Source organism: Ylistrum balloti, unplaced genomic scaffold, assembly GCF_031769215.1.
Source record: "Ylistrum balloti isolate Yb309-2 unplaced genomic scaffold, AGI_CSIRO_Ybal_v1 Utg371086, whole genome shotgun sequence".
Lineage (NCBI taxonomy): Eukaryota > Metazoa > Mollusca > Bivalvia > Pectinida > Pectinidae > Ylistrum > Ylistrum balloti.
In genome coordinates, this window is record NW_026782599.1 from 151,283 (window position 1) to 170,412 (window position 19,130).

General features: G+C 36.2%; 1 protein-coding gene and 1 non-coding gene across 2 annotated transcripts; one reads left to right on the plus strand and one right to left on the minus strand.

The window, feature by feature from the left end:
* Positions 1-2,534: 2,534 nt before the first annotated feature.
* Trnar-ccg (transfer RNA arginine (anticodon CCG)) lies at positions 2,535-2,607 on the minus strand. Its single transcript has one exon. It is a non-coding gene; the product is annotated as a tRNA-Arg (tRNA).
* A 421-nt stretch (positions 2,608-3,028) lies between these two features.
* On the plus strand, positions 3,029-17,442 carry LOC132560606 (uncharacterized). The gene is made up of 7 exons (XM_060225270.1): positions 3,029-3,072; positions 5,936-7,239; positions 9,041-9,135; positions 11,334-11,478; positions 12,497-12,593; positions 13,822-13,936; positions 15,148-17,442. The coding sequence occupies exons 2-7, from the start codon at positions 5,946-5,948 to the stop codon at positions 15,271-15,273; spliced, it is 1,872 nt and encodes a 623-aa protein (XP_060081253.1). The 5' UTR covers positions 3,029-3,072; positions 5,936-5,945; the 3' UTR covers positions 15,274-17,442.
* The last annotated feature ends 1,688 nt before the right edge of the window (positions 17,443-19,130 follow it).

A 19,130-nucleotide genomic window follows, 5' to 3' on the forward strand; every position in this document is an offset into this window, starting at 1 on the left:
ATGATGACAGTACATTATGTAGACAGTAAACAATGATGACAGTACATTATGTAGACAGTAAACAATGATGACAGTACATTATGTAGACAGTAAACAATGATGACAGTACATTATGTAGACAGTAAACAATGATGACAGTACATTATGTAGACTGTAAACAATGATGACAGTACATTATGTAGACAGTAAACAATGATGACAGTACATTATGTAGACAGTAAACAATGATGACAGTACATTATGTAAACAGAATACAATGATGACAGTACATTATGTAGACAGAAAACAATGATGTCAGTACATTATGTAGACAGTAAACAATGATGACAGTTAATTATGTAGACAGAAAACAATGATGTCAGTACATTATGTAGACAGTAAACAATGATGACAGTACATTATGTAGAAAGTAAACAATGATGTCAGTACATTATGTAGACAGTAAACAATGATGACAGTACATTATGTAGACAGTAAACAATGTCTGGAGTTAATACAAACTTCTTTGAAGAAAATACATTGATATGCAGAATTAAAATATCTTGATGAGTTTACAGAATCACAATTCCTAAAAAGAACAATCAAATTATGTCTTGAAATCAAGTAGTTAAATTTCACAATGTCAACTTTCATGCACTGCTTAGTTTTACGTTTAAAGTTGTGTTTTAAATGGAAAGATATATTAATACTAGCAGTACAACCATCATGATCACTAACACATCTGACTGTATTACCCAACAAGGAATTGATATATAAAATAGTACAGTAGATCTGGTGGGTCTGTCTACTGTAATGGTACATCCTGTCAACTGTGAGGGTCATTTAAGGACATGCCAGTTTTGTATCTAGTGGTTCCTAAGCATGTAGGGTCACTAATAACATTGAATAATGAAAAAGATTTGGCTACGTCAGTGAGAACATGATTGGGTAAAACGGTCCACATTCAAATCTCCTGGCATTGTTACATTAGGTGAAATATATAAGATTACTGACAGAGGACCAGAGAATTTCCCAGATTGCTTCAAAAGAGAAAACGGCCTAAACTGAGTGTGGGAGACTAATTTTAATCCAAATTATTCCATCACCTGGAAATTCTAACATCGATTACACAAAGTAGAAAACCACTGCCTGCAAAAGCTGAAAAGGAGAGCGAAAACCTTCAAACTTTATATAGATTTTCATCTAGACAGGTCTCAGTTCAGCGATTGTCATTACTAACATTATCTTCCGAGTAATCCATGTTATATCTAACTCAGCTAATGTTTAAATGAAATATGGAGAGCTCAACAAGACCATCTATTTGATGATCGTACAGTAATAAAAGGTCTATTGAAATGACAAAATTTCTAAAACAAGGAGAAAAAAAGACAAATCCAAGCAAAATACCACTCTCTAACATAGATATATGAACAACTTTAAACGACAACCTTTGAAGAACTTTTAATGAAAGATGTTGATTGCTATTCTTTGATGCGTAAAGCAGTTACACATTATCTAATATAAAGCACACACTTGTAGCAGTAGCGTAAATCATTATTTTAAATTAAAAGGGCTAACAATGGTATAATTTAGCAAAACCTGAAAAAATAGACAAAAGTTGAAGTAACACTACCATTCACATTTACATGTAACACTGAAAAAGTCGTCGCAAGATAAAGTCACAAAGATGAAAATAATTTGTATTAGACAATGAAGTATGAATTTCAAAAATACCATACCATTGAAACAGTAGTTACAAAGAATTCAATGCCAAATATGATATAACATGAAAATATTTTGAAAATGAAAATTTCTTTTTTCGAGGGTAAGATACATATTAGCACACATGATGTTTATACTGTTAACAAAATAGCAAACGCTTATTAAATTCAACTTAACCATTAAAACAGATGAAAAAGAATGAAGATTTGATATTTGGTATGAATTACTAGTATTCACACACATTATGTTTCCAAGGTCTGTCATTCCCAACAAACATCATAATCTAGTGCTTGGTATACTATTCATCTGACACAATGCGCAGGGATTTGGCACTCAACCCACATTCCATATATATATGTATTAAAATTACTATGATACATTTTTATGGATGGTGGGTCGGGAATTCTTGTCAAATCCCTGTGACACAATCCTACAGATTTATCCATCACTCCTGTGCAGGTCTGTATACTCCTATAATATTAAACTTGAAATATGAGTGATCATACTTGTAAAGAACATTTGTATTAATAATTATGCAAGTGCAAAACATAGTCCAGGAGCAGAAATTCTACAAAACATGGATTTGAGCTTGTAAGTTTACCATGTACCGTACACAACACATGCAAATGATTTAAAATGTGATGGAGTTCATCACATTTAATTCATTTGATATTTAATTCTACTACTTGCACTTAGTTATATTTTATTCTATGTTTGCATAACGCATCTCTGTGTGCAAGAAATTCCATGAATGTGCGCGTGATATACATGTGTAGTTCTTATAAGGAAAAGTGAAATCGTAAAATGTAAGAAAAACACACCCAATCGTTATCCGACCCTGAAGGGACTCGAACCCTCAATCTTCGGCTCCGGAGGCCGACGCCTTATCCATTAGGCCACAGGGTCTCCAGCAAAAGCTGCGAGTTAAAAGACTTTATAAAACTGTGTCACCAAACCAACGATTAATACGCCGTCAAAACGAATTAATGTTCATGTTAGAAAGGAAATTTGATGCGATATCCTGTGTAAGATGAACCGTCCCTTCCACAAAATGCAACCGAAGAAATCAAAGGACCATTTCTAAGCAAACTAGCATAGGCCTAAGCAGAGACGTACCTAACGCTAACACTTGCTATACGTTTCTAGCCTAGGTTGCATTATGCAGTGTTTCTCCAAACATAAAATCATTGTCACGTGCTTATAAAATGAGAAAAAACACTCGGTCATTGTTTCGTCCGACCTCAACTTTGCCCGTCAAATTCCAAAACAAATCTTTTTAAAGTTCGAAACTCTGGCTACGCTCTAAGCCTATATACCGCATGTGTAACATGGTCGTCGCCTGCAGACGCAGTTCACTCAAAACGAACTTAGGTATGTAGTGACTTTGCATCCTAAATGCCTGATACATCCCGAAGTACGGATTGACAAGTGAGTTTTGTTTAGTATCTGAAAGTCCTTAATTGAGCTGTCGAAATGGGGTTGTTATCAGCTAAGAAATGGACATATAGAATAGGTTTCTCCTGGTCTGAGATATATACACGGTATCAGCCGGTGGTGGGGACACAAGCCTATAATATTTAGGCATATAAACAGAGACATATATGTCTCTGTTATAAATTACCAATTTATCCACCCATGATAACTATGGGATGTTAGGTACTTCTCTCAAAGCTCTCAGACAAGTACTCGAGCACCGGCAAATCCGGCTGTTAGGATTTGACTTTACAATTGTAATGGGAAGAAGTAATTTCTTATGGTTTCTTATGGCATTTTCCCCAACACAGGTCCTTAAAGGTCCTCTTCGTCGGACTCATTAGTGTAATCATATTTAAGACCGGTTGTGTCTAATACAAAATCCGCCTTTAAGTCATATAATACTTCTTGATCCTTCCAAAAGTGGTCCAGTCTATTCTTAAAGGCATTGATGCTACTGGCATTCACAACTCTTTCTGGTCGGCTGTTCCATAGTTTTGCGGTCCTCACACTGAAGCTGTGTTTCCCGATGTTAAGCCTGGATCTTTGCACATATGTCTTTTTTGAGTTCCCACGATCTAGCGCTCTCTGAACATTATCATTTTGCAATTTATGAAGTTTTCAGATTCCATATCATATTTTCCACTCAAGATCATGTACACTTCAATCATATCAGCTCAACTTTTTCCATAATCGGTTCTCCTATGTTAAGTTATTGTATCCTGGTAACTGCTTGGTTGCCCTTCTTTGAATTCCCTCTATGAGGTCCACGTGGTATGATTTGTACGGAAACCACACTGCGATAGCGTAATCAAGGTGTGTTCTCACAAATGTTTTATAAAGGGGATGAAGAATGACTCGTCTAAATGCTAGAAAATTCTTCATATCATGGCCGACATAGAGTTTTCCTTCAACCTTTTCAACAATGTGGTGCTCAAAAGTTAACTGGCTGTCGATTCTGACTCCGATGTCCTTTTCATGATCCACCTTCTCCAGATTTATGCCCTGTAGTGAATACTGGTATTCATCTTCTCCACCATTTTTCCCAATGTGCATTAAGTTGCACTTTTCAGGGTGGAATTTCAGTAACCATGTTTCACTCCACTTGGTTAGTTTGCGTATGTCATTCTGTAGTATGATGTTATCATCCCGTCTCTTATAACTCTATATCTCTTTGTGTCATCCGAAAACAGGAATACATTTGAGTTCACTATTTCTGGTAGATCACTGATGAATATCAGGAAAAGATTCAACCCCGGAACAGACCTCAGTGGAATTCCTGAAAGTACTTCATACCATTTAGATCCAGATCCATTTACCAACAATTGCGGTTTCCTCTCACTCAAGTAGTGTTCTATGCAGTTTGTGAGTTCTTCTCCTATGCCATGTGCTTTCAGTTTTCTAACTAATCTCTTAGGTGGGACAATAATGAAAAACACCTTCTGGGATTCGAACTAGCATCCAGACTGAGGCTTGTAAGGCAACCTGTACTCTAAACTTCTTCATTCTCTCTCCTTCACAAAGGCTTCGACCCTGAAGACAACGACCAAGGTTCAATATCTCCTTCGCTCTCTAGCTGGACATCTCGCCTATAAGGAAATTTCCACTACCTGAGGCTAGTAAGGCAACCTGACTCTCTACTTCTGCGCTGTCAAGATGTTTAAGACTTTTTTTAAGAATTTTTTACAGGACCGGACTGAATTGGGCAACAATTTACAGAATTTACAAAAATTAAGCATTAAATAATGTTTTTATCTATTTTGGACAAGCAAGACCAAAAGAAAATTTATAGGATCGGGCAGAATTGTTTGGGTAATGTGTAGAATTTGGACATTGAAATGTTCTTTGTGTAATTATTTTGATTTTGGATGACCATAGTTAAAATATTATGGTTTCATATATTGACAAAAAAACTGCAAAAAACTTTTTTTCATATAATGTACTGTGCCATGCAGTGTTTCTTCAAAAGACTTAAAGAAGATTTTCAGAATCGGGCGGGTTATGTGTAGAATTTGGGCATTGAATTGTTCTTAGTGTAATGATTTTGTTTATAAAGGTTAAATTATTTTGTTTATAAAGATTAATCAGAAGACAGAGAGGATTTTTGATGTTATAACAAAAACTGAAATCTTTAAAATCATCAAAAATTGAATGCACATTCAAAATGATTTAATTGGTTCTAGGAGAAAAAACTGATTTATGAGTTTTTCACATAGTCATAAATCTTTAAAATCATCAACAAATTGAACTTTTCTCTCTCTGTACATTCAAAATAATTTAATTGGTGTGACCTCAAGATGCATTTGCTGTACATCAAAGGATTAAATGATTTTTTTCATCATGTCCACAAGGTGTTGCACACGGAACCTTGAATTTTGCCATGACATATACCAGGGGAAGAGAGAGCGAAAGTGATTAAAACCCTGGAGTATCAAGGATGGTTTCTGGAATTAAACCCAATAAAGTTAGAAAAGAAACAACCTTGATTCATATTCAATATCTTGGGAGTCAATTTTTTTGAAACCTTCAAACATTTCCAGATTAAAAACCTTCAAAGAAACTATGATTTTTTTCCTCTAGTAGTGCTTAATTGTAGCCATGACCAACATGTTTCTGTGTTTTTCAATTAGTTTAACAACCATCATCAACAAATTTGTGTCTTGTTTGACATTTACGCTGTTTTCTGGCCTGAGATCTTAAAGACTTTGTCATAGTTTGTTATGCCACTCTTAAAACTTTCTATTATATTCTTTTGTTGTAGGTGAGTAATCATGGCGGCTTGGATGAGCAGCTTTTGGAGAATTATGAACAAAGGAATGAAGCTGAATAATCTGTGCTGTTTCAGAAGGCACTTACATAAGTTACAGATGTGTAGGAGAAATGAAGGGCTATTTAAATGTTTTCCTAGAAGCCAAAAGCCTCGCACCAGTGTTGGTTACACTGCACACTGGCAATGTTATTCACAGCAAAAACAAAGTAAAGAAAACAACCTTGCAAAAGGTTTAACATCAAAAAAACTAGCGAACTGTAAAATTAGGCCATATGCTGATGTGAATGGCGGTGTGAGGTACTTGAATCTGCAACTCTGGGGCCAGATGTCCATTTATGAACAGAATAGAGAGCTGATACAAGGACGGGATGAACTGGAAGTACAAAGCAATGCGTTGAGGAATTTCAAGCACTTATCCTATAATCAAGTGATGGATACGATTGGCTTATGTATAAAATGTTATGGATTTATATGTCATGATCTTTTAAAAGTTTTCTTGGAAACTGTTGACCATGACTTCAACAGAGAGTCTGATGTGTGGAATCCGCAATCTGTTTCTAAACTGATGTTTTGTGTATATTTGTATGGATACAACAAAGACAAAATATTTTTTGAGGTGGAAAAAATGTTTGAAAAGCAGTTTGAAGACTTTTCTGTGGTGGAGGCAACAGTATTGATGTGTACATTCAACAGGTGTGGAAAGAAGCTCAACTCTGATTTTGTCATCAACAAATTGTGGTCTCTCTTCTTCAGCCATTCAGAAACATTAATGGATCAGAGGCAATTGGGTAGTTTGTTACGACAAATGAGCCGATATACAGGTCACTTACACTCAATTGCAAAAGTTGAGGCATTGGGAAATTATGGATGCAGCCTACATCGTATTGAAGATATCATAACAGTAATAAAATGCCTCACTTCAGCTAGGTTTCATCATGCAAAATTCATGCATCATCTTACAGAAGAAATTGAAAAATTAGCCAAAAGAGGTGCTGATATTCGAGTAAAGACATTGGCATTACTATGTGAATTTGTTGCTAATTATGGAACACAGGAGTTGGCCACTAGGACACGGTGTTTTCACAATTTGTCGACGTTACTTGTATTAAGTACAGATGAATCTGCAATGTCAGCAAAATACTATCCTCTGTTCAAAGGTTCTGAAGATGGACAAAGACAATCTAATAGGATTGTGGTAAGGAGCTCAAATGATTCTCTCATGAGATTTGCCATAGCTATGGTGTTTGCTGGCAAGTTCCATGAAACTCTCCTCAGTCAACTCCTTGGTGAACCAGGTAAGGACACAAATTCAGCTGTTCGCTGTTATGATATCCTGATCTTTATATGGTGTATTAACTCACACTATGTCTGCGGTCCGTCAGCCGGATTTCGTACACCTTTCCATGCTATTGTAAAAAATGTTTGAGGTGCTTGTATAAAGACCACCAGCATCAAGTAGCAAAAGGTTTTGACCTGAGGAGCCAAAATACTGCATTATATAGTCTCCATCCAATGGGGCCTGAGGAGCGGGGCCAAAAGTGATCATATTGACTCAAATTTCAAAAATATTTCTTTTCAGCACTCAGATGTGGTAAAATGAAATGCTCTTCATAGATGGAAAGGTCTTTTAGATGCTTTACCAAATTGTGAATTTTATGGCCCAAGGATATCAAATTTCCCCCGGGAATGAGATAAAGTTTACTATAGTTAATATTACATTTTTGAGCATAGTTTGTTTAACTTCTGTTAGGTATATTACAATCTTGGCTAGAATTATAAGCACCTTCGGCTGATTGGCAGGGCTGAAAGAGATTGAATTATCTCAAAATTTAAAAAATCTTCTTTTCAACACCCAGATATGGTAGAATTAAATGTTCTTCATGGAAAGAGGAGTCTTACGGTGCTTTACATAAGTTGTGAATGGCAAGGGTCTCACGTTTTCCCCTGGGGTGGGGTGTAATGCTATTAATTCTTATAGGAAAAGTACATTTGAGGCAGAACTAGCAATTCAACCTACTTGCATTTTGCAGCATGGGATTTGAACCCCTGTCAAAGTATGTGCAGATCCTTGTATCACAAAAATATATTCTTCTGGTGCATGATTATGCAGGTATTGAAAATAAACATCATTTTAGCTAATTCAGCTTTTTCTACAGATCTTTACTAGTCATCAACAACTAAGCAGATTTTCATCAAATGTGGTCTGAATCATATGTGTAACAATTTGTGTACAATTTGTGGGTCTCCTGGAGTGAGAGGGATGGGGCCCAGTAGGGACAATAGAACATACTCTTTAGAAGCCTACTTCTCCTGTAAGAACATCTGGATATTGTCTAACTTTGTTGAAGCATTCTTGATTGAAGATGATTCAGTTTTGTATGAACGATGGGTATTGCCTCCCTGGGACAGAAGGGACAGAAGGGACAGAGCCCAGTAGGAGAAATAGAGCAAATAATTTAAAATCCTACTGCTACATACAAATTTGGTCTGAAGCATTATTGGGTTAAAGGACTCCATTTTGCATACATTATGCGTCTTGACCTCCTAGGACGGAACGGGTATGGCCCGGTTATGGAAATTTAGGAGATTTTTAGCTTACATGGCCCAAAGGGGAAACTGAGTTTTTCCATGTTGCGGTGTCCTTTTGTCTTGTGTCTGTCTGCTTGGCGTCAATTTTTCAGTTGAACAATTTCTTCACAATAACCAACTGACCAAATGTCATGGTATTTGGCTATTGGGTTGCTGGGATGAAGCATGACAAAGTTCCCATAAAGAAAAGACCCTGACCCTTATTCAAAGTCCCAGGGGTCGAATTAGATAAAACCTTTTAAAGAATTCCTTCTGACAAACCAACAAGGTGCAAAAGCATGATATTTGCCTGAGAGGTTCTTAGGATGAAGCCTTACAAAGTTAGTCCCCCAAAGAATAAAATAAAATAAAAAGATGAATGTCCTTGACCTTTATTCATTGTGTATGAATTTTCAGTGTTTTTTGTATATCTATATACCACTCTGCCTTTATAAGAATGATTTTGAGTTTTCAGGACACCTGGCTTGAAAAGGAGAGTGATACTATTTATCTTCTAATCTTTTGAAGGGAGCAAGCGTGGAATATTTCCTAGCAACCTAGAGTTACTCCAGACCAGTATTGACATTGAGTGCCCCAGCTACAAAGGTAACCGACTGCCCAAGGTGAGAAACACTGATCAAGAGGAGCAAAGTAAACAGCTAGCTGTTCTATCAATATCCAGCATTAGTTTTGTGACAAACTAGTGTCAAGTGACTGATTTTAAACTGAATGACACACATTGTACCTTTGTATATGTATCAATGTCAATTCAGAATTAAGTCTTGACTCTTAAGTCTAAAATATCTTGTTAGTCCCCCATCGGAAATGGAGGGGATTTAAGATTTGTGATGTGTCTATCTGTCCTTCATCTATTGGTTATCTTGTCCTCTATACCTCTAAACACAAGAGCTTAATACTTGGGACATACGTTCACTCTAGTGAGAAGATGTGTCTTGTATCAAAAGTAGGTCACTTTCATTTTGACTGTGACCTTCATCAAAGAAAAGGCTTGTCCAGGCCCTTTCTCCTCCACTACCAGCCACTGGAACCTGGTATATGGTGAGGTGATGTGTTAATGATCAAAAGTAGGTCACTTTGACCTACATTTTGATTTTTGACCAACATCAGAGAAATATTTTATCAAGGCTCCATCTCCTAGAGAATTAGTCAAAGAAACTTCATGCTAAGAGTATGGTTTCACTTTGATGAGATAATGTGTTCTGTATCAAAAGTAGGTAACTCTGACCTATATTTTGATTTTTGAACATCATCAAAGGAAAAGGTTGTCACGGCTCCATCTCACACGTTGCTAGTTACAGGAATTTATACTTGGTGAATTGGTTGATTTTCAACTGTTTATGTCCACTCCATTTCACAGGGCAGGGGAGAAAATAATGTTACCAAAATGCATGTCTGCCATGTCCCAAATGTTTTTATTTTTACAGATTTTCACAATTTTTTTCCAATTTTAAACAAGAGTCAACTGTGACAATACCCCATATCAGTTTGTATTTCAGAGTTCTAAGGCAAAGGTCAAGGTCACCATTGATATTTAACAGAAAGATAACCACTCATTCTGTGACAATTATTGTGTTTATTTCTCAAAGGATTTTTGATAATTTTATTTCACTTGGTTGAAGGAACAGTGAGCTTATGCCATTTATTGGCAAGTCATCCATCATCTGTCTCTTCATCTGTCAACTTTTCCTACAAATCGCTGCTAGTCATGAACTACTGCAGGGAATCGACCAAATTTGGTTAGAAGCATCCTTAGGGGATGGGAACATATTTCATGTAGATGATGGGTCGTGGCCCCCAGGGCCTGACCTGAGCAGGCCAAAAGAGGAAATTTTGCAAGTTCTTTAAAATTCTACTCCTCCTGTGCGTTTAGGAATGATTGGATTTTGTGCAAGTTTAGTCTGTGCAAATTATTGTGAAAGGGAATCAAATTAAATCAAATTAATTCTGTATAAATAGTGGGTCTTGGCCCCATGGGAAAGGAGGTAGAGAAAAATCTTTAAAATCCTTCTTTAAGAGTGCCTGATTGTCCCAGTTAGGTCTGAAGCATGTTTGGGTGAAAGGGAATTTGTAGAAATGGTGAGTCTGTGCACCCTTGGGTGGAAAGGGCAAGGCCAAGGAGGGGAATATAATACATTCTTTAAAGTCCTTCTTTTTCTATAGAAATATCAGGATTCTGTCCTTCCTTGGTCTGAACCATACTTCGGTGAAGGGAAATGAGTTTTGTATATGTGTAAATTGTGTGTCTTCACCCTGTAGAATGGGGCCGAATTGTAGACATGGAGGAAATTCTCTAAAATCTTTCTTTCGTGGAAATACCTTGATTCTGTTCCCAGCATACATAGTTGGAAGGAACCTTATTTTGTATCAAGCAGGAATCTGACATCAGAAATGTTGATCATAATAGGGGAAATGTAAGTTCATAAAAATCCGTTTTCTGTACAAGGATATTGTCGGACAATTCTTAATTAATGAAAGGTAAATCTGACTTCTGTTTGACCTCAAAGCTGTGACCCAATAGACAAATAATTTCAGAAATCATTTGTCACATTTCAAATTTATTGCTAAATGACTGAATAGCTAAATTAGCCAGGCCAGCAGTGCAGGCCTTTGCGACCCCTTGTTTTCTGCTAACACAGACAGAAGACAGAATTCCTATCTTGATTGGTAATCAGTTACACACTGCAAACCAGGTTACTTAAAAGCATCAGAATGATACAGTATCCTTTTCCTCATCAGAAACAATAATCAAAACAATGATACAAATTATATCTAACATGCCTGTGATGTTATTTATTTTCAGTTAATGCGTAATTATGAGGGCTTTGAACCCCAGAGAGCTGGACCTCAAAAACAAATTCTGTTAAAGTTGCTCAAGGAATCAATAAGTAATATTGTGGATGAAAACGTCTTCCATTTTCACCATCTTCTGCCTTACGGAAATAAAGGTATGTTACAAAAACACCAAAGGGATGTAACTCTGGAAATGTTTGTTAGGAGAAAAACATGAACTGATCAGTTATCTTTGGGATGGCAGTTCTAGTAAAGGATAAGTTAAAAACTTTCACAAATTCTCTATGGCCTTAGTTTAGTGAAAAGTTATCAAAAGAGATGTTGGTCTTCACAAGACCCAGATACAGTAGAATCAAATATTCCTCAGGGATGGAAAGGCATTTTGGTGCTTTATCAAAATTCTGAATTTCAGTGAGACCCAGGATCTCAACATTCCTGCTAATGAGTTTGGTAATTTTTACTATTATATGGATGTAGTTAATTCATATGTAGGAAAGTTATTTTCAAGCATGGTTTCTTTAATTTCCATGGTTCAAAATATTTATATGGTATGTGAGTATGATTTTATGCACATATTTGCACTGGCTGATCCGCAGGCACCTGATGGGCAGGGTGAAAAGGGGGCTGAAATTACGAAAAGAAAAAACTCAAGAGGGTGAGGTAGAATCGATTACTCTTAATGAATAGAAAACGTCTTTATGTGAAGGCTATGAATGTATTGACCTATTAGTCTTGTATTGAAATGTATTATTGAGGCAGATGATGTTAATAAAAAAGTTAATCAAAATTATATGTAAATTGCTTATTTAAATACGTACAAAAATGCTATGAAATATAACATATCAGGTTGGAATATTCTTTTAATGGGTTTAACTACCATGTAGGCCTTACTGAGTTCTACTTGTGTTCGACTTTAACGCAGATATGCATAATGATACATGGTTAGAATGGAGAGTAGGTCACAGCTAAGGGCATGAATTTAATAAATAATAGAGAAGTATCGTCAGAATTGGTGAAAGATGTCTCAATCATTTTGATATTTAAGTAAAAATCATTTGCATTGTAGAATAAGACTTGTCTGATATGTAAGAAATTTCACATGGACATATATCAAGTGCATTATATATTTGCTGCAGTAAAGTCATTCAGTACAAGTCCTTTCTTATTCTATAGTTTTGGAAATAAGACTTGATGAGGAGAGGAGGCCCACACAGTTTGATCCAGTCCCTTATAGTGATCTCCCTAGCACTTTCAAGAATGAAAACACTGGGTATGTTCATAACTGAGATATTACCTTCTGTCCAATTTTATTAGCTGATCTGCCCGAAGTGCCAAGTGATCTATAGGTTTATTGCGACATCTGTCGTCTGTCCATAAACTTTTCCTAAAAATCGCAACTAGTCATGAATGATTGAGTGGATTTTGCCCATATTTGGTGAAAAGGGGCAATGACCAAAAGGGGGAAGTTATTTAAAACCCTACTCCTCTTGCAGGAATGATAGGATTTTGTCTAAATATGGTCTGAGGCATTCTTTGGTGAAGGGGAATCAAATTGTATAAATGGTGAGTTTGGGGGCCCCTTAGGATGGGAGGGACAGGGCCCAATAGTGGAAAAAGATCAAATTCTATAAAATTCTGCATCTTCCTAAGGAATAAAACTGGATGTTGCCCCGATTTGGTCGGTCTTGAGTTAAGGGGAATCAATTTTGTATAATCTGTTAATCTCCTTTTTTCTCTGGACGTCTGTTGTAGAGTTAATAAATTTCACTTGAAACATAATCGGGACAGTCTCATTCATTGTCAGGACATCTGTTATAATTGAAACATAGTCGGAACATCACGAATGAATCTCATTTTCGGCTTTTCCCTGACCATAGTACTTTGAACCTCCAAAAGTAAATACTACTTGTTGTGACATAGTTTATATCATGGGGACATGAGTTCATCCACAAAACCCAACCACATGGACTATTTCTAAACACATTTGTAAAAATCTTGCGACTGCAAAAGCCGTTCACTTTGCCGAAAGCAATAATGAACTTTTTCAGAACTTATTTTTTGTTGCTTGAATTGTTCAATAATTTTCTTTTCAAGTGAGATCTAATGATATAATTACTGGGTATATAAAAGTCTGTCTGTTTGTCTGTCTCTCTGTCTCTCTCTATATATCTATATATATCTATATATTTATATAGAGAAAATTAATCACTTAACATGACATGATATATATATATATCTATATATATATATAAAAGCAAAATATTACCATGATAAATAACATTCCAACTCAAAATCTCATTTTCAATCCTTGCGACATCTTCAGGTGATTGCATTGATGCCATAGGTATATATATATATATATATATATATATATATATATATATATATATATGCATGTGACAACTCCTTTGTTCTGACACTACAGACAGCAGATCAATACTTACCATGACATATGAACCTGAATGCAGGATATCCTTTACAATGTTCTGTTTCATCAGGATTGTCATCATACCACACAACATGAGGCAAACTACTTCCAATGGGGGCTCTCCATTAGGCATGCTGAAACTCCAGATACGACACTGTAAAAAGCTAGGATATCAGGTGATTGAGGTAGGTATTGATTTTTACATCAAAGTAAAGCACTGCTGCATAATAGTCTTACATGACAAAGCTTTAAAAAGATAAAATGATTTATGAAATCTTGCCAGAATAAAATATTACACAATGACTGAAGTTTTTCACTCCCTGCAGAATGAGAATAACATTGGTCTTATCTAGAGGGGAAAGATTCATTGGTGGTAAATATGGCTTACCAAGTGATTGCCACCCAAAAACAGAGATAGACTAGTGAGAGGCATATCTTTGATGGAATGAAGTGTGAGACATCACAGAGGACTAGTGAGAGGCATATCTGTGATGGAATGAAGTGAGAGACATAACTGTGATGAAATGAAGTGAGAGACATCACAGATATGGAATGAAGTGAGAGACATCACAGAGATGGAATGAAGTGAGAGACATCACAGAGATGGATTAGTGACAGGCAAATCTGTGATGGAATTAAGTGAGAGACATCACACAGATGGAATGAAGTGAGAGACACCACAGAGATGACAAGTGAGAGACATAACTCTGATGGAATGAAGTGTGAGACATCACAGAGATAAACTAGTGAGAGGCATATCTGTGATGGAATGAAGTGAGAGACATAACTGTGATGAAATGAAGTGAGAGACATCACAGAGATGAACTAGTGAGAGGCATATCTGTGATGGAATGAAGTGAGAGACATAACTGTGATGAAATGAAGTGGGAGACATCACAGAGATGAACTAGTGAGAGGCATATCTGTGATGGAATGAAGTGAGAGACATAACTGTGATGGAATGAAGTGAGTCTATAAACCTACTATTTATATAGAGAGATGGAGATTTTTCCATGGTTATACCCTGGGCATTGAATCTTAGTGATGTCAAAGTATAGAGTTTATGTATCTAGGAGTGTTCCAATCATCTATTGGTGGAGGACCCATGAGATTATAAGGAGACTGTTAGTAAAATATTAATGTTTTGGTATTAAGTATCTTGTATGGTGATTTTAGATTAAAATAGACTGCTACTGTATGGGCGGTCTGTGTTTTTTGATGGTATGTAGATGTTCTGTGATTCAGAGTCTGTTTTTTGCTTTTCCTGTGTGCTGTTTGTCTCCATACTAGATTGATAATTGAAAATTCTTAAAATGTTTTATTGCCATGAAATTTTATATTTCATTTTTCCACTTTAAGGTATATGAATTAGTTATTCTTTCATTTGTTGTCACAGGTGCAGACTCTTCCTTACAAGGATGCTCATAGTGAGAATGCTGTGCAGAATATGACTGAGATGTTGAGGAAGAAATTAGAGCTGGACTGTAATGTTGTCCTTGATGGGACAACCGCACCCACATAACAATGTCTGAACATCTATCAGTGTCGAAAAAAGAGATCGACAGCCCAGTTTATGGGTGTCTGTCCTTAATGCCATTTCTCTGATGTTGTTGGTGGATAACCATTTGTAATCGTTGTATTGGGACCTTGATTCAGTAGGTGTAGCAGACATCAGTCAAATGGCTGGTCGGGTGTTGCAGTGGTAACGCTCTCCCCTTTTACCTAACGGTCCGGGGTTCGATTCCTGAAATGGATGTGAAAAGGTATGGGGTCACCTGCCCGAACACGTGATTAATATAAGGTGGAAAAACTTGCTTCGCAATTGTTGTTAAATAAAGTTTATATATTAGGTAGTTGAAATCAGACAGAAAATGGCCCCTTTGTCATGCTTATTGTGTGGTGGACATCAGACAGACAATGGCCCCATGTCCTGTTTTATTGTGTGGTGGACATCAGACAGACGGCTACTTGTCCTACATTATCATGTAGTGGACATCAGACAGACAATGGCCCCTTGTCCTGTTTTATTGTGTGGTGGACATCAGACAGACGGCTACTTGTCCTAAATTATGTAGTTGACATCAGACAGGCTTATGTCCTACATGTGGACGTAAGACATTAGATTCTGGACATCAGACAGACTATGATCTTATCTGTAGCATCTTAGATAAAGGGTTGTCGTTATGTCGCTTCTTAAACACAAAACTCTCTCTTTGTAATTGCATGTGTCATATGGGTTTTGTAGACGATACCATTGGGGCAAGGGAGGTAACTTCATCATTTAAATCACTGTTCTTGGAGATACAGTGATAAATATATTTCTTTTTCTTCCCACTACTCATCAAGAACTACTACAACATGTCACAATAAGCTCATTTTAACTTCACAACTATTTGGAGTTTTATGGTGCAGAATTATACGTATTTCTATGCTTCTGTCGTGATATTTAAGAGTATTTTACAAAAAATCTTAATTTATTTTTAATATCTGTGTTTCATTTCTTAGTCAATAACAGTTATAGGGTGCTGATTTTTCTTTATGTTTTGAATTGTTCCTTGGGTGCAGAGAATGAAAGTGATTGAAACCCCAGGAGTATTGAGGATAGAGGTATAGATGACCTATTTTTGCATAATGCTTTTTTTTTCTAGCATAAGTAAAATTTTACTTCAAATTGGATCTCCTCCCATACGCTTGAACAAATTGCCACCAAATTTGGCACCAACCATCATTTGGGGAGGACAATTACAATCTTATAAATGACACTGATTCAACCACTGTTGACTTGGAGAGCAGGGCCTGTAATGAGAAACTCTTCAATTTTGCTTAAAATACTTTTCCTTGATAGATGTCTAAGTGAAATTCTACCAAATTTGGTTTGAAAATCACTAGGAGAGGGCAGTCATGATTTATAGATGATGTTGATTTGACCCCAGAGGACATGGGGGAAGGTTTCCAAATGGGAAACTCTTCAATTTTGCTTCAAATGTTATTTCTCCTTAATGCCTCAGTGGAATTCAACCAAATTAGGTCTGAAACGTACTGGAGTAGAAAAATCATAATTTTATAATGAAAGGTATTGTGGACCTAGGGGCTTGGGGATGAGACCATCATGGGAAATTAGGGAATATGCCTTTAAAATGCTTCCCCTCTGATATGCCTAGACAGACTTCAACCAATTACATGTCTGTCCTGAAACATCATTGGGGGAGGGAAATGATTTTCCAATGAGTGCTGAATTTTTTACCTTTAGTTTTGTATATCATTTGATATTTTGTGAAGCGCAGCTACATTCTCTGTGTATATTGGTCAGATGAATGTTAAAGCTTGTATGCTTCAGGTTTTGAAGTTCCTCATCACAGGCTTTAGCAACTGCATTCCTTTGAGGATTATGAAAGACCTTTAGACAAGTTCAAATTTCAGGTTCAAAGTTCAAGATTATAACTACTTTCAGATTTTTTTATTGGCATTCTCGTTGCGACGTGCTATCCATGAGAGATTTTGGTCAAACTTCACATTCTTGCCCATTTTCTTCTGTTGTTGAATTGTGAGAGGACCAGTGTCGGTTGCCTGACTAACCATAAACTTACTTTCTTTTATAGAAGTAAAGCTACGATACTTCATAGTACATGTTTTTGTTTGTCATATCAGTTAACATTTTTTACAATATCAAAATAATAGAATGTTGAAATTTTTTGTTGTTCATGTTTTTATTTTAAAATATAATTTTTTACTCGCCATGTTCATTATACACATAATTGACATCACCAATGTAAGCGTCTTCTGCTTCATTGACGACACCGCCATGTAAATCTTGGTAAATCCAAATAAGAAATGTCACATTCTCAAATGAGAACCAAGTATACAACAACAGAACCAACGGGCAATAACGAGCATCAATCACATCCAGCTTCATATCACAAAAAGAAATAGAATATTTCTCTATGAGATCAGTATGGCGACCATAAAACTTCCGCAAAAACCTGCATCTCCGTTAGTTAACGACTTCTTGCACAAAAATCTTGATGATGGGAATATGCCCATTAATATTGAATCTACTGTGATTTGTAAACACCAATTGTTGGGGATGTAGGGGTAGTTTGACGACCGTAAAGCTTCCCCATAATTAATGCATTTTATTGAATCAGAATGACGTTTCGGGCATGTTCTTTCTTTTTTGCAGACAATTAAATAATAAGTTGTTTGAGACTGCTGCCTTGATTACTAGAAGTAAAAGTGAATATGAAAGTACAAATCAATTCACAATAGTTGAAAATGTTATTGACTTTATTGCAAGAACACTTCAATCTACGACATTCCAGCGACAAAAGCATTTCCAGACTTCAGTGAACAACTACAGGACTTCAGTTAGGGAATTCGCAGGATTGATACATAGATAAGCCGGATGTTCCGTGGTGTACACATTTTCGTTAAATTACAAGGTAAAGCCTACAAAAATATCTAAACTTTCCAACACACTCCGCACTATACTCTGGAAAGATCCCTCTCTCCGCCCTCCCCGACAAGTGATTTCCCCGTGCTACCGCCTACAGCGGTTTATATCATTATCAATCTTGAAATTTAAGCTTTAGTTCTCTTATTTACGGGTTTGTTCTACAAAGAAAATCATTTTGATACACTAAGATAAATCATGATATGTTGTGAGTATTGTGATAATTGTTAGAACCCAATAGATTTTGCCAGTCCAGTCTGTAACCCAAGCAGAGTCAAATATATTGAGATGAGAGAGTGCAGAGGAGGACAACAAAGCAAATAGCAAGTTTAGAAAAATTGACCTATACTGTGAGGTTGAGGAAACTAGTACAGAAGAGACTTAATAGAAATATGCTAAAAATCAGGAACATTATGACAGAGCGGCAAGAAACATGATAATATACAAACTGAGGGATACAACATTAAGAAAACCAACAACTGGACTCTTTTTTTTCAGGAACGTAACACTACGTGAATCAGGAGACATAAGTTTACCTACTGAAATATAAATATCTGGAACTCTTTACCTGAAGAAATTGTAAACTGTTTTATCAACCGACTGGAGAGATATTGGACAAATCAGGACGTCTCGTATGACAATTGTAAAGGCAACCATTGGAACTGTCGGCATACCAATAAACTTTGCAAAATCAGAGGAGACTGGAAGAGAGTCCAATTAAGGCATGTTCCAAAAAAAATCATGAAGTATCATTAAGTAAGTATATCACCATATGCCTTTGAATATCGCAATATATTACAATATGAATACTGTTTGAAAAAAACCAAACAAACGAAAAAAGAAACAACAACAAAAAAAAAAAAAAGGGGGGGGGGGGGGGGGGGGGTAAGTTAAAAATGCATATGGAAGATAAACACCGTTCCCGGAAA